General features: G+C 40.8%; 1 protein-coding gene across 3 annotated transcripts in view; it reads left to right on the top strand.

Annotated features, from left to right (window-relative positions):
• LOC140200739 (glutamate receptor 4) overlaps window positions 1-16,007 on the top strand; it is a 242,521-nt gene that overhangs the window by 221,030 nt on the left and 5,484 nt on the right. For all 3 annotated transcript variants that reach the window (XM_072264330.1, XM_072264329.1, XM_072264328.1), the window contains exons 12-13: window positions 9,192-9,390; window positions 11,032-11,279. In XM_072264330.1, coding sequence (XP_072120431.1) covers window positions 9,192-9,390; window positions 11,032-11,279 — 447 coding nt within the window. The remainder of the gene's footprint in view (window positions 1-9,191; window positions 9,391-11,031; window positions 11,280-16,007) is intronic.

The following is a 16,007-nucleotide window of genomic DNA, read 5'->3' as shown; positions in this document are numbered from 1 at the left end:
CAGCATCCTTTGCAACTGGATCTTTGACTTCCTGAGCAACAGACTGCAATCGGTAGGAATAGCTAGCGACATCTCCACCACCATTATTCTCAGCACTGGCACTCCCCAAGGTTGCCTCCTCCGTCCGCTGCTCTACTCTCTGTACACTCACGACTGCATGGTTCAATTCTGCTTCAACGCCATTCACAAATTTGCAAATACCACAGCAGTGGGCTGTATATCATTCAATGATGAGTCAGAGTACAGGAAGGAGGTAGAGAGCATAGTGACTGGTGTCATGAGAACAACCTTTGCCTCAATGTCAGCAAAACGAAATAGCCCAGTCATTGATTTCAGGAAGGAGGGCGGTGCACGTGCTTCTGTTTACAATCAATAGTGCTGAGGTTGAGAGGTTTAAGAATTTCAAGTCTCTAGGAGTGAACATCACCAACAGCCTGTCCTATTCCAACCATGTTGATGCCTTGTCCATCACCAGCACCTCTGCCTCCTCAGGAGACTAAAGAAATTGTCCTGTCCCTTTATGACCCTCACCAATTTTTATCAATGAACCATAGAAAGCATCCCATCTGGATGCATCAGGCTTAGTATGGCAACTGCTCTGCAGGTGACCACAAAAAGCTACTGAGAGTTGTGAACACAACTCTGAGCATCACAGAAATCAGCCTTCTCTCCGTGGACTCTGTCTACACTTCTCGGTGCATAATCATAGATCCCATCCATCTTAGGTATTCTCTCTTCTCTCCTCTCCCCCCCTCACCCCCACTGCCCCAAATCAGGCAGAAGACACAAAAGTCTGAAAGCACATACCACCAGGCTCAAGAGCAGCTTCTATCTTGCGGTTTCTCGAGTATTGAATTGTTCCCTGGTATGGCAGGATGGAATCTTGGCCTCACGTTCTAACCCATAGTGACCTTTCACCTTTCTGTCTATCTGCACTGCACTTTCTCTCCACTCAGTACATTTGCATTATACTACCTCAGTGCTCCGTTGTAATGAATTGATCTATACCGCGGGTATGCAGGGCAGGCTCTTCACTCTACCTAAGTACATGTGACAATAAGAAACTAATTTACCCTTTATGCACACCATGCCACCATCCCTTTTGAATCTGCTTCCAATATTTATTTTGAAGATGCATTTCAGATTGTAACAGTTTGCAGTGCACAAAGCTCTTCTTCATTTTCCTTGATTCTTTCATCTCTCCTGCTGGTGAAAACATCTTATTTCATCAAGATTTCTCATAAAATTTTAAATTGCTTTTTTTTTCTGAACAGTTAAATGGTAATGCATTTAGCACACAAACGTAGTTACTTCTCTAAATTTGCTTCAGAGTAATTAGCTACTGGCCTGATGCCACACTGTTCCCACCGGTGAACTTAATCTTCATTCGCTTTCCAGTTGCCCGAGGCGCCTGCCGCCGGCAGCTAAGCAGCTGAATAAATGTAAAAGGTTGCTGTTCAGTGCTGAAGCTGCTTCTGCAGGAAAATCAATTTCGGGAAAATCTCTTGTCAGAATTCTCTGCCCCAGAGAGTTGTGGAGGCTTGCTCATTAGAGGTATTTAAAGAGGGGCTTGATAACTTTTTTAAGAGTTTGGAGTTTGGAGTCTGCATCCCAGGGTACTTAAGGAGATGGCTCTAGAAATCGTGGATGCATTGGAAATCATTTTCCAATGTTCTATAGATTCAGGATCAGTTCCTGCAGATTGGAGGGTAGCTAATGTTATCCCACTTTTTAAGAAAGGAGAGAGAGAGAAGACAGGCAATTATAGACCAGTTAGTCTGACATCAGTGGTGGGGAAGATGCTGGAATCAATTATAAAAGATGAAATAGCAGCATATTTGGATAGCAGAGGCAGGATAGGTCCGAGTCAGCATGGATTTATGAAGGGGAAATCATGCTTGACTAATCTTCTGGAATTTTTTGAGAATGTAACTATGAAAATGGACATGGGAAAGTCAGTGGATGCAGTGTACCTGGACTTTCAGAAAGCCTTTGATAAGGTCCCACGTAGGTTAGTGTGCAAAATTAGAGCAAATAGTATTGGGGTTAGGGAACTGACATGGATAGAAAACTGGTTGGCAGAAAGGAAACAAAGAGTAAGGATTAATGGGTCCTTTTCAGAATGGCAGGCAGTGACTAGTGGGGTACCGCAAGGCTCGGTGCTGGGACCGCAGCTATTTACAATATACATTAATGATTTAGATGAAGGGATTAAAAGTAACATTAGCAAATTTGCCGATGACACAAAGCTGGATGGCAGTGTGAAATGTGAGGAGGATATTATGAGAATGCAGGGGGAAGGACGGGGTAAGTGGGCAGATGCAGTTTAATGTGGATAAACGTGAGGTTATCCACTTTGGTGGCAAGAACAGGAAGGCAAATTATTATTAGTTTGTGTTTACTATCTGAGTGGTATCAAGTTAGGAAAAGGGGAAGTACAACGAGATCTAGGTGTCCTTGCTCATCAGTCACTGAAAGTAAGCATGCAGGTACAGCAGGCAGTGTAGAAAGCTAATGGCATGTTGGCCTTCATAACAAGGGGAGTTGAGTATAGGAGCAAAGAGGTCCTTCTGCAGTTGTACAGGGCCCTGGTGAGACCACACCTGGAGTATTGTGTACAGTTTTCGTCTCCAAATTTGAGGAAGGACATTCTAACTATTGAGGAAGTGCAGTGTAGGTTCATGAGGTTAATTCCCAGGATGGCAGGACTGTCATATGTTGAAAGATTGGAGCGACTGGGGTTGTGTACACTGTAATTTAGAAGGATGAGAGGGATCTGATTGAAACATATAAGATTATTAAGGAATTGGATACGCTGGAGGCAGGAAACATGTTCCTGATGTTGGGGGAGTCCAGAACCAGAGGCCACAGTTTAAGAATAAGGGGTAGACAATTTATAATGGAGTTGAGGAAAAACTTTTTCACACAGAGGGTTGTGGTTCTGTGGAATGCTCTGCCTCAGAAGGCAGTAGAGGCCAATTCTCTGGATTCTTTCAAGAAAGAGTTAGATAGAGCTCTTAAAGATAGCGGAGTGAAGGGATATGGGGAGAAGGCAGGAAAAGGGTACTGATTGTTGAAGATCAGCCATGATCACAGTGAATGGTGGTGCTGGCTCGAAGGGCTGAATGGCCTACTCCTGCACCTATTGTCTATTGTCTATTGGAGGATAACGGCAATGAGGTTCAGGCACAGAGAAGATGAGGCCTGTGTCAGATCAGCCATGATCATATTGAATGATGTGGCCAACTCCTGCTCCAATTTCCTTGTGAAAAAATTGGATTGTTTTTGGTGCATTTAACATCTACGTTTGTACTTCACAAGGCACTAATGGCCTCTCAGATTTCCTGCAGATAAAATAAAATAAAAGGCAAGTGATTTGTTAAAACTCGTGCAATTCCTCTTAGCAAAGTGCCGACAGAGCTCACAGTTGCTGTGCTGATCACTGGAAGGAGAGTCAGAGTTTGACTAACTATAACTTGGCAGTGCCTGAACAGCTGCAGGAAGTGGCACACAGCAATCTCCCACTCCTTCGCACTACACGATGGTCAGGCACAACAACCCCATATCGAAGTGCAGGGTATCAAAGGGGCCAATGAATGCAAAGCCACTGTTTGAAGAAAAAGGCTGATGTTCACTGATGCAGACTCCATAACTGGAATGGGCAGGTGAGGTGTCCTGTGCAATACATCTGTCTCAGAGAGCTGTCCCTTTAGTTCAGGGGCCCTCCTGCTCAATGGTATTGGGCCATTGCATAAAAAAGTTTGGGAACCCTGCTTTACTTGATGCCTTATTGTTGATACCTGCGTGATGAACTCTGAGTTTCCTTGTCAATGTTGAGCAAAAGTGTAGTTTGTTTGCAAAATGTAGACTGCTTACAGAAGTTAATTGCTGTTGGTAATGCTGTTCACAACTATTGGCATATTTGAGTGGGTGATAGTGGGAACATGGTAAATTGTGCACAGACCTGCCTGGTTTAGTTTCCCAACAGTCGTGATACCACCCAGAAACAATTGAATAAAATCAATTTTATGCAGAATTGACACATGAAAAATATACACAGAGGGATTCACCTTTTAGCTCAGGGTAATTAATACATAAGATGACTAACCTTTAAAATCAGACAGGGCTCCATCTCTTCATATTTTCCAGGTGCACCATTTACTATAGAGATACATACTGTTGCTGCTCTTCTCCTCTTCTATATCAGCACTCAAGTATCCGTTCCCATTGCCAGATCAGCTATTCCACTATTTACTCACTCCGTCTACTCAGCTTTACATTTATCTGATACGGAAGTAAACAACATCAGTGTGGAATTTAAGAAGACATTTACAAGTCCCATCTCCCCATTTACAAAACCCAAGCCATTTCACTTTGCCAGTTTATTGCATGAGCTTTCTACCTAGTCTCCCTCCCTTTCCTCGACTCTGGAAATCTTTCCTTCCAAAGTATGTATGAGTTTTACCTCAATCAAAAGGAAATGGTTTGATGTTTGCCCAGGTAATGTTGGGGGTGTGCTATTGGAACAGGTTTTGAATAATCTGGCCGGAGAAAGGTTAAGATCTTGCGGTCCCACTAGAAAGTAAACATAATGGAAGGTTGAGTAAGAATCGGCTGGAGCTCTTTTATTATCAAATAACCTGTAAGCATTGTCTGCCCTAATCTTCATTTTAGCTTAGGGTCACTGCCTGTTCTCACGTACTGTCTGAGGACAGTATCAGTCAATGTATTCGGGGTCTGGGAGGAGAAAATAGTGTCCTTTAAAGCGTACATACAGTAAATCAAGACCAATACAGACTGAACAAATCTGTTGCATAGATAAACGGAGTTATATGTTTAATAAAAGAATTAAAATGTGCAAATGCTGGAAATCTGTTTTCCAGAATTTTCCTTTTTATCTTTGTCATCATATAATTCCTCTCTGAAGCAAAAACAAAAATTTTAAAACTCCCCTTTCTAAATGCCAACCATTGTTAATTACTTAGTCATAATGTGTAGCTAAGTATAGTGTGAATGTTCTGCTGAACTTGTAACAAAGTAAGAAAAAAATAAGATACAAATACCTCAATTTTAGAGTTGCATCACCTTTCCCAAAGCATTTTAAGCAGCTGACCACAGAAAAGTAGAACAAAGCTCATGAAAGTGCGTCCTTGCTATATCAACATTACCGTGGAAGGAAGGATTACCAGAATATATAGGAAGGGAAAAGTAAATTTTTTTCTTAAGTTCAGGTTGTTGTTACGTGCAGTTTACATTTTGTTAACACATATTAGGGCAGCATAGTAGTATAGTGGTTAGCAGCACACTTTACAGTACCGCTGTCTGTAAGGAGTTTGTACGTTCTCCCCGTGACCATGTGGGTTTTCTCCGGGTGCTCCGGTTCCTTCCTACAGTCCAAAGTCATACTGGTTGGTAGGTTAATTGGTCATTGTAAATTGTCCCACGATAAGGATAGGGTTAAGTCGGGACTTGCTGGGCGGCGCGGCTCGAAGGCCCAGAAGGACCTGTCCTGCGCTGATAAATAAAGGCAACAAAGTAAGCAGATATTGCAGATGTCTAGTTCAATCTTCAATGTAGGTACCTCAACTGAGACCACCTCATGAAAACCCCTCACTGTTCCATAGGATGACCATGAATTTTGGGGACAGTACATTTGGAGCTAGGTTTGCTGTTACAAGCCAATCCAATGGGCCATTGTTAGTCACGAATCCTGTAATATTCCACAATTTGTCAGCTCTCTCGCTTTCAAAGAATCCAAAATCTAACTGTGATGGTTTTACAATTGTGCATTTATTGATACTATGTATAAGTCTATTGGCATGATGTTAATTGAAGTTCTCTCTGCTTGACCCAGTGATCATAGAGAAAGTCCCATTGCTGATAGTTCAGTGAAGAGAAGGATCCTATACAGTACCCTCTGTTTGGTTACACCAGAAGTAGAATGTGCACTTTATTGGTGACACTAGAAAATGCTTTTAAATTTGCATGCTCAACACTAGATTATTAAGTGAAATTATCTTTAATGAGTGTATTTTCTCCAGTTGCTAATTGTAGTAATAAGTGAAGGTGAGTATAAAGCTCTGCATCCAGTATTAGATGCCCTGTGCTGCATTCATAGTCATTTTAACTGAGGTTATCAGCAGGAAGAATTGAAACTCTTAACAATCTTTATATCAATTAATTTAGAAATATGTAAAGTAGCAATATTTAATAGTCAGGCTGCATGAATGCAATTCTAATAAATGTACTGTCAATGCAGCACAGGAAAAAATTGATCTTCAATTTTGTCAATGATATGTGTTCATAATAATGTCTTCTATTGCAAGCTGATTCAGGAAATGAACTCAAGACCTAAGTGTTAAGCTTAATCATTGTTTAATACAAATCGTATTATAAATATCAAATAATAATCTATGATAGCATGAATATTTTAACTGTCTGATATGTAAGATGTTCCGGTGTTTTTTTCCAAGGAAATGTTGCTAATATGTAGTGATCTTGTGTGTTGATGTTTGTTATTTTGTTCCCTGTATCTCTGTACATTCATTGTCTCAATAAATCAATATTTACCATATTTTCATGTTTTGGTTTCTTATATGATTACTTTTTGTTGTCTTCTATCTTTCTCTATTCCCATTTTTGTGGTTGTGCTGTGCTTTTTACATTACAGTTTAATTTTCCTGCTTTTAGTAACCAAGTAATTACCATCAAAATGTCTGGTTAATCCTTTAACATTGTGTTGTCAAGAGTCACATTCTAAAGCAGCAGTGTCCTCTTCATTTACTTGTCTGTATATTTATCTACAGAGATAACGGTGCCTTGTTAAATGATTCAGTTCTTATTCCCCAGCTTGTTGTTGCTTGAATTTAGTTTGCTGGTCTGGCAAATAACTTCCGTAAAATTACTATATATGCCCGATTTTTTTTCCATTAAAGCTAGCTTCTATCTGAGAAAAATCAATTTATAAAGAAGTAAAGTAAATAATTTATTAAAATACAACTTTTTTAACATATTAAAAGGAAATTATTTTCAAAATTGAGTTAACAATCTGAGGATTGAGCAGCCTCAAAAATATCTACTCTAAAGAACGCTGCAGCTTTAAGATACCTTCTGTGTGACTTTCTCTGTGTATACATTTGTTGAAGTTACTGTGTTAATGTGCTGCAGGTATTATAGTCTGCCGTCTTTTATAGTAACCAAAGGCAGGGTGAAAATTCAAGTCTACGTAATTTTCTAATCCAATGTTTTCAGCTGTATGAGAATCAATGAATTTTGAAGTGTGTTGTTTTTACCAAAATTGGTATTACTATTTCAGGTGTAACATAAAAATAAGCAAAATGCATAGTCCAAGGAAAAATAAGCTTTTTGAAAAGGAGCAGCAGGCATTCCTCTCTGGCTTTTCTTCCCAAGAACTGGGTTTTTTTGCACAAAATAACATCCCTCCAATCATCTTGGAAGCAGCGGTGAAGATTTGCTTGAAGATTATATTTGATATTTGCTTCCCAGACTCTCCAAATTAGCACTGTCCCTAATTGATCTTAAAGTGATTTATCTGTATACTTCCAAAATGTAAATCTAGATCCCAAAAGTGCTTTTCTTAAGCTACAATTTTGTTTCATTTATTTTTGTATATTATTATTTTGAAATCAGCTAAACGATCCATAAACATTAACAGTGTTTTGATAAAGGTATACCATGGCAAGTTAAATTATAATCCCATTACATTTAGAGGAGTGGCAGCTGTGGTTCAATTAAAAAGAAAGCACAAGAAGTGGAAGCAAGGCACCTCTACCTGAAGAAGTTCAGCCTCCCATGGGAGTAAACAATAATGACTTTACTACTTCTGCCTCCTCACATGATCACAACAGAATACAGTGTATCCCAGGCACCTCCAGGCTGAACAAATCTCTGCTCTTGTAAATGAGTCATAAACACAAGAGATTTTGCAAATGCTGGAAATCCAGTGTAGTGCACACAAAATGATGGAGGAATTCAGCAGGTTAGGCAGCATATATGAGGAGGAATACAGAGCCGATATTTTGGACCGAGACCTGATGAAGGGTCCCAGCCTAATATGTCGGCTCTCCATGCCCTTACACTTCCTCCCTTACCACCACTCAGGGCCCCAGACAGTCCTTCCAAGTGAGGTGACACTTCACCTGTGAGTCGGCTGGGGTGATATACTGCGTCCGGTGCTCCCGATGTGGCCTTCTATATATTGGCGAGACCCGACGCAGACTGGGAGACCGCTTTGCTGAACACCTACGCTCTGTCCGCCAGAGAAAGCAGGATCTCCCAGTGGCCACACATTTTAATTCCACATCCCATTCCCATTCTGACGTCTATCCACGGCCTCCTCTACTGTGAAGATGAAGCCACACTCAGGTTGGAGGAACAACACCTTATATTCCATCTGGGTAGCCTCCAACCTGATGGCTTGAACATCGACTTCTCTATCTTCCGCTGATGCCCCACCTCCCCTTCGTACCCCATCCGTTATTTATTTATGTACATACATTCTTTCTCTCACTCTATCCTTTTTCTCCCTCTATCCCTCTCACTATATCCCTTGCCCATCCTCTGGGTTCCCCCTCCCCCCGTCTTTCTCCCCGGACCTCCTGTCCCATGATCCTCTCGTATCCCCTTTGCCAATCACCTGTCCAGCTCTTGGCTCCATCCCTCCCCCTCCTGTCTTCTCCTATCATTTTGGATCTCCCCCTCCCCCGCCCACTTTCAAATTTCTTACTAACTCTTCCTTCAGTTAGTCCTGACGAAGGGTCTCGGCCTGAAACGTCGACTGTACCTCTTCCTAGAGATGCTGCCTGGCCTGCTACGTTCACCAGCAACTTTGATGTGTGTTGCTTGAATTTCCAGCATCTGCAGAATTCCTGTTGTTTGCGGCTCTCCATATATGCTGCCTGATCTGCTGAATTCCTCCAGCAATTGTGTGTGTTACTGTTGTAAACAAGTATTTTTCCCCAAAGCTGCTGTCTCTGGGCTAGTTAAGAAAGCTGAAGCATTTTAAATAAAAGTTTGTTAAGTAGATTTGAATTTGAAATGTTTCCAGTCTCAGAAGATAAATATATATTTCAACTTGAGACAGCTGATAAAGTGCTATAATTTGTTGAATTAGTTATGCCATTCTTAATCAGAATATAATTGAAAAGCTGTATATTTCTTTAAATATTTAGATCACTATCTGGACGCATTGTTGGAGGGGTATGGTGGTTCTTCACTCTGATTATAATTTCCTCCTACACGGCCAATCTTGCCGCCTTCTTGACTGTAGAGCGTATGGTGTCACCGATAGAGAGTGCGGAAGATCTCTCAAAGCAAACCGAAATTGCTTACGGAACACTGGACTCTGGCTCAACTAAAGAATTTTTCAGAGTAAGTCTTTCTGCAGCTGACAAGATCCATGCATTCCCTATGGCAATGTGCTATATTAATAAAGTAAATCGATATTCAGCCAGATCAAACACAATGATGTGCTTGTATAAGTGGCATAAAATAGCAGAAAGAGTAGATACAATAATAACGAAAGACTGAAATGATTAACCTCTTCTTGTCACACAGTCATTACTGTGTGGCTGAGGGTTGGGAGATTGATGTATTTAGCAAATAGGCCAGAGTTGACTAAAAGAGAAAAGAGGATGAATGGATATTTTAAAGATTTGGTTATTCTACAGGTTATGGAAAAGTTCAATAGATGGGTAGAAGTTGTATCGATTGGAAGGAGGAGGTTTGGATGAAAACTGTTTTTTGTTGACAGAGCATGATCCCATTGATTCACAAACTGATACTAACATACAGAATTGTTGATACTCATTGTTTCATGACATGTTTGTTCTTTTCAGTAGTTTTTTCTTTCTGATTTGTTCGGTGTTCTTTTGTGTTCACTTCCATGCACCATTCTGTGCTCATCACCTGATAAACGTTCTGTTAACGAATCTCCTCAGGAATGCTGAATATATCTATATCAATCTAAATGTAACCGATCTACATATCGAAAGCTCCACTCTGTCTCAGCTTCCAACGTGTCTGTACCTTCATTGTCCAACAAAAAGCCTCGAATGCATCTTCCTCTCCACACCGGCTTCCATTTACACGCAGTTCCTCCACACAGTGGAATAGCAGTTCCTTTAGGCCTGTTTTCAGGTTGGGAAAACGTACATCAGAGTGCATGCTACAGCCAAGAGGCCTAACACCAGCACCAAGTCGTACCTCGTGCCTCATTAATATTAATTGGACCTGTTGTGCTTCCACAGGTACCTCATCCATGTAAGAAAATGAATATCAGGCCACTTCTCTCACTCCAGCAGCTTAAAGACACGTCCCAAGCAGGTGAATGGAAAAGATATTTGAATGGGAGACAGGGGAACGTGCCACAACAATCAATTATTTTTAGCATTTTTACAATTTAAAACTTGATAACTATCAATGAATTCGGAGTAGAACAGGCTTGGTATCAAACGTCAGCAAGAGAGTCAAAGCAGGAATAAGTAAAGAGCCTCAACTCTTGTTCCAGATGACCATCATGAGTGCTTTAAAAATGGCCTGATGTAATACAATATAGTCTTTGCAGATGTGTCTTGGGCTGCAAAACTGCTCCTCTTTACACCTATTTTCAGGGGTTCAATTTCCACCCCTTAACATCGAGAATATTCGCAGTTTACAAATTATTCCACAGCTTTGTCGAGGCACTGAATACATGGCCAATATATACTGCTGGTCTCCCGTATGACCTCCAGCGCAACCCTCTACCCCACATTTACCATGAGGGGCAGGCCATTAATCTGTGACTATTCTCTGGAACCCTTTCCCAATCCCTTCCTCCTTGATAATTCTCTCCTTCATTTAAGATCTTCCTTCATATCCTTCTCCCTGACCTTGCTTGCTGTCATCCTTCTGAATGCTTCAGTTATTGTACAGCATCCATTTCTCCTCTGAGTAAGTTTTTTTAATAAATGTGCTCACATGTGATTGGTAGCTCCGGGTTGTTGTTGCTGATTCCAATTTGCCTCTTTCCAGAGATCAAAAATAGCAATATATGAGAAAATGTGGGCCTACATGAAATCTGCAGAACCTTCCGTTTTCACCAAGACCACTGCTGAGGGTGTTGCCCGGGTCCGTAAATCCAAGGGCAAGTTTGCCTTCCTTCTGGAGTCTACGATGAATGAATACATTGAGCAACGGAAGCCGTGTGACACGATGAAAGTAGGAGGCAACCTGGATTCCAAAGGATATGGAGTGGCAACACCTAAGAACTCCCCATTAAGGTGGGTGGGATAGTATAACAATATGTAATTGTGTTGTTATAGTATTCCACCTACCCTGATGTCCCTTGTATTTTTTTTTAGATTGTGTGACGATGGTATGTGCATGATTTCATTTCCCATCTTTGAAAAATGTGCAGGTAAAGAGTGTTCCTCTGTTACAAAAACAAATCAGCTGTACTTCTATTCGTGGTACAAGAGGCTTTGGGAGGAGAGAGCCAATATCAAATCACCTTACATGGAATCTTAACAAAATCAACAATTCAAGCAAGCGTGAACTTAAATATAGAACCCAACTACTACACAACAACAGCACTTTTTCATTCTAGTTTTGCAAAATTTAGAAAGAAGGAAGCAAACTTTTATCTAATACCCTTTTCAACACCCACGGTGTGAAAGGTGCTATGCTACAAATGGCTCATTATAATTACCAGTCCCCACTGGTTTGATGGCTAATACATATTTTATAGAAAATCCAGTGTTATGAAACTTAATTACTTAATTGTAGAACTGCCAGTCATAAGAACTGATTAATATGTTTTTTATTTTTATTTATTTCTGTTGTTTGTACTATTTTTTGTCTCTAGTTTAGAAATCTTATCGAGTAGGTAGCATACTATTCTGTGCTTCTATACTCCAGGAAAAGCAAAATCTGCATTCAAAGTAGATGCCTGACAAAGTATAGGAGCTACGGTGCTATGGTTGCATTGTTAACCAAAATTCCCATCTTGTACAACACCCTCTGGTTAATCAGGATCACAGGAATGGCCTTTTTGAGTTTTGCAGTTTTTCTGTTGGGACTGTTTACCCGCCCTTGCAGTCACAAATAGATAGTCTGCTCTCATAACTGGCTTTGATAATGTTTCTTAGGAATCCCAGCTTCAGATTATTAGTTTGTTTCTTCTTCGATGTTTGTGTATTAGGAAAGGTAGTAAATTGTGACTGTAACAGAGATTGTTGTCTCATGCATTTGATATAGGTGAATTCTGAGTTTAGATCTGATTGTATAGGGGTGGCAATAACTGGCAAGCCTCAGCTTGTCTGTTATCAAAAGCAATAGAATTTATCACACAGATTGAAGACCAACCTGAAATCTATCTTCCCTCCCCCTTCAAATAATGTTACCAAATTCACTATTACTTTTATTTATTGTTAAAATGAGATGATGCTGATGAGAACAGATTTATTATCCATCTGTAGCTATAGAGTCCTAGAACACTACCCCACAGAAACAAGCCATTTGGCCCATCTAGTCCATGCTGAACTATTAACCTGCCTAGTCCATCGACCTGCACCCAGACCATACCCCTCCCATCCACGTACCTATCCACATTTCTCTTAAATGTTGATATTGAACCCACATCCACCACTTCTGCTGGCAACTTGTTCTACACTCTCACTGCCCTCTGAGTGAAGGAATTCCCCTTAAACATTTCACCTTTCACTCCTCATAATTATGTATAACTCTGCCAAATCTCCCCTCATTCTTCTAGATCCAGGGAATGAAGTCCTAACCTATTAAACCTTTCCCTATAACTCAGGTCTTCAAGTCCTGGCAACATCCTTGTAATTTTTTCCTGCAGGTAGGTGACCAAAACTGCATACATACTCCAGATTAGGCTTCACCAATGTCTTATACAACTTCAACACAACATCCCAACTGCTCTTCTCCATACTTTGATTTAAAAAGGCCAATGTGCCAAAAGCTTTCTTTATGACCCTGTGGCGCTACTTTCAAGGAATTGTTGATCTGTATTCCCAGATCTCTCTGTTCTAACGTATTCCACAGTGCCCATCATCTAAGTCCTAGCCTGAATTGTCCTCCCTCCCACTCAGTCATGTTTAAAACAACAGAACTCTGCAACACTGAGCTGCAGTCCTGCTCCTTCTGCAGCCAAGTTTCATTAATGTCCACAATGTCATAACTCCATGTGTTGGTCCATGGTCTAAAGTCAACCGCCTTTCTTACAATGCTGTACTCCATGCATTGAATATACACAACCCAGAAAGTTAGTCCCACCATGTTCAACCTTTTCATTTCTGACTTTGTTGGCTTAACTAAATCTTTACCCACAACCAGTCCACTATCTGCTCTGGTGCTCTGGTTTCTGTCTTCCTGCAACTCTAGTTTAAATCCTCCTCCCCCATACAGCACTAGCAAACCTTCCCACAAGAATATTAGTCCCCCTCCTGTTCAGGTGCAAACTGTCCCAGCTATACTGGTCCCACCTTTCCTTTGGATCCAATGATCCAAAAGGCTGACACCCTCCCTTCCGCACCATCTCCTTAGCCATGTGTGATCTTCCTACCTCTGGCCTCACTAGCACATGGCATGGGTAGCAATCCTGAGATTACAACCCTGGATGCCCTGTTCTTTAATTTAGCACCTAGCTGCCTGAACTCACTTTGCAGGACCTCGTTATCCTTTCTACCTACGTCATTGTTTCAACATGGACCACGACCTCTGGCTGCTCACCTGCCACTTCAGAATGCTGTGGACTCATGCCCTGACTCTGGCCCCTGGGTGGCAACATACCATCTGGGAATCTCATTATCATCCACAAAACCTCTTATCTGTTTTTTTCTTTTTTTTTGTTGTTTCTTTGTTGCAAGAAAACCAATCTCACTGTTGTATATGGTGACATTTATGTACTTTGATAGTGAATTTACTTTGACTTTGACAACAAATCCCCTATCACTACAGCTCGCCCCTTCTCCCCCATTTCCATCTGAGCCACACAGCCAGAGACCTAACCGCTGTAGCTTTGCCCTGCTAGATCTTTCCCCCCTATTCAAAGCAGTACACCTGTTATCAAGGAGAATTGCACAGGAGTACTCTGTACTGACTGCCTATCCCCTATCCCTCTCCTGATAGACACCCATTTACCTGCGTCACTTGGGTGTAACTACCTCCCTGTATCACCTGTCGGCCAATACCCTCAGTCCTCCAAATGATCCAGAGTTCATCCAGATCCAGCTGAAATTCCTTAATGGTCTGTTAAACACTGCAGCTGAATCCACTTCTTGCAGGTGTAGTAGACAGCGACACGGGAGGTCTCCCTACCTTCCCACATCCCGCAAGAGGAATATTTCACTATCCTGTCTGGCAACCCCATTGCTCTAACTGAGCAATAAGAAAGAAAGAATAAAAATCTACCCACAGCCTTTGCTTCTCCTTGCCGAGGCCACTCTGAGCCAAAGTCTCAATTCTTCACTCTAACATTGCCCCACTCCATTTAAAATTAATGTCTTTCATATTGGCCCATGCCAAGTGTCTAAGTGTGCACAATCTAATGTCTCCAAGAGAACTGTGGCACGCAGCCCCCGCTTGCTTCTTCTGAAATTCCAGGATGTGCCAATGGGTCTTCTCCTTTAGCTCCTTAATCCTAGTTGTGATACATTAGATATTGTACTCCTGGGTATTAAACCGATGTTCATAAGCTTACAGCAATATACTTGTGAGGACATTTCGTGACTTGGTGAGAAATTGGTGCTGATGGAACGGCTTTGATATTGTTGTTTTTTGTTTTCCTTGATAATCGAGTCAAAGGAAAGGAATGAAGTGCTGATGTAACCTTAATGCATTTACTGTCAGTCATCCTGTAGCCATGGTGTTCTTGGAGTCGTACGCGGCAAAAGCAGTCCCTTTGGCCTTGTTGGCCCATGCCAACCAATTTAGTCCCATTTGCCCATGTTTGGCCCATACGTGTGATGAAAGCGAAATCTAATCAAATGGGCATCAATACGAATAATGGCCTCTATCTCCAATGCTTTAATTTGGTACTGCTTTAGTGTGTGGCATGTTGTTTGGCTATCAATATTGAAGCTCTGCCTATATTTTTATTGCAGAACTGAAATGGCCATTTGATATTCCCGACTGCAGCACTATAGAATCAGAAATATTTGTTATTTATGTTAATCTCCTAATGCAGTTCTGATACTGGCCCTTAAATAAAACCCTGTTTAGGTTCGTAGCCTGTGTTAGTGAGTTCTTTGCAATAATGAATTCTCCAATATTTACTTTTTGCTTCTATTTGAACAAAATGAAGTAAATTTATTTTCAGTTGGACAGCTGGATTTTTTTTCTTTGCCCATTAATGTTGTTCTTCTGCGAACTACTACAAGCTGGGTTCTCTCCCCAGCTTTTCCCCTGGGTAGGGATTTTAATGAAAATATGTCTGTAGCCAGAAACTAATACCTTGGAAATCGTTGTTATATCTGCTTCACACCCTTCTGTGAGATGGTAGGCTGGCAGTTCCAGTGAACTTTTACATTTCCTGGAATTGTTTCCGATGTAAAAGACTCAGCTTATTTAGAAAATGTTCTGCATAAAATAATGCGTTATTCCATGCATTTTACAAATTACGTGGAAGATCATTTTTTGCAAATGCCATTGTTTGCATTTTTCATGAACTACAAAGGAAATTCAGTATTGAAAATGGTAAAGGGACATTTCCCTGATAAAAAGAATATTATGTGTTGCCTGAAGTATGATAATAGGAGTACAAAAAATCCTTTTCTCTCATATTGTTTTATTACCTCTTCAAATTTTCAGATTTCTTTCCAGAAACATTGACTAGTATATCCCAGTAGGCAAAAATGTTGAAGCTATTTTATTTATCCCACTGATCTAATCCATTAAGTTTTAACTCTTCCATAAATATATTTAGGACATCATTTGCAGTTTCTGGTTCTTATTCTGTGGCTAGCGTTATTGGACACTGCAGTCTG

Source organism: Mobula birostris, chromosome 7, assembly GCF_030028105.1.
Source record: "Mobula birostris isolate sMobBir1 chromosome 7, sMobBir1.hap1, whole genome shotgun sequence".
Classification (NCBI taxonomy): Eukaryota; Metazoa; Chordata; class Chondrichthyes; order Myliobatiformes; family Myliobatidae; genus Mobula; species Mobula birostris.
The sequence above is the reverse complement of the archived record's forward strand: the minus strand, read 5'-3'. Positions and strand labels throughout refer to the sequence as shown.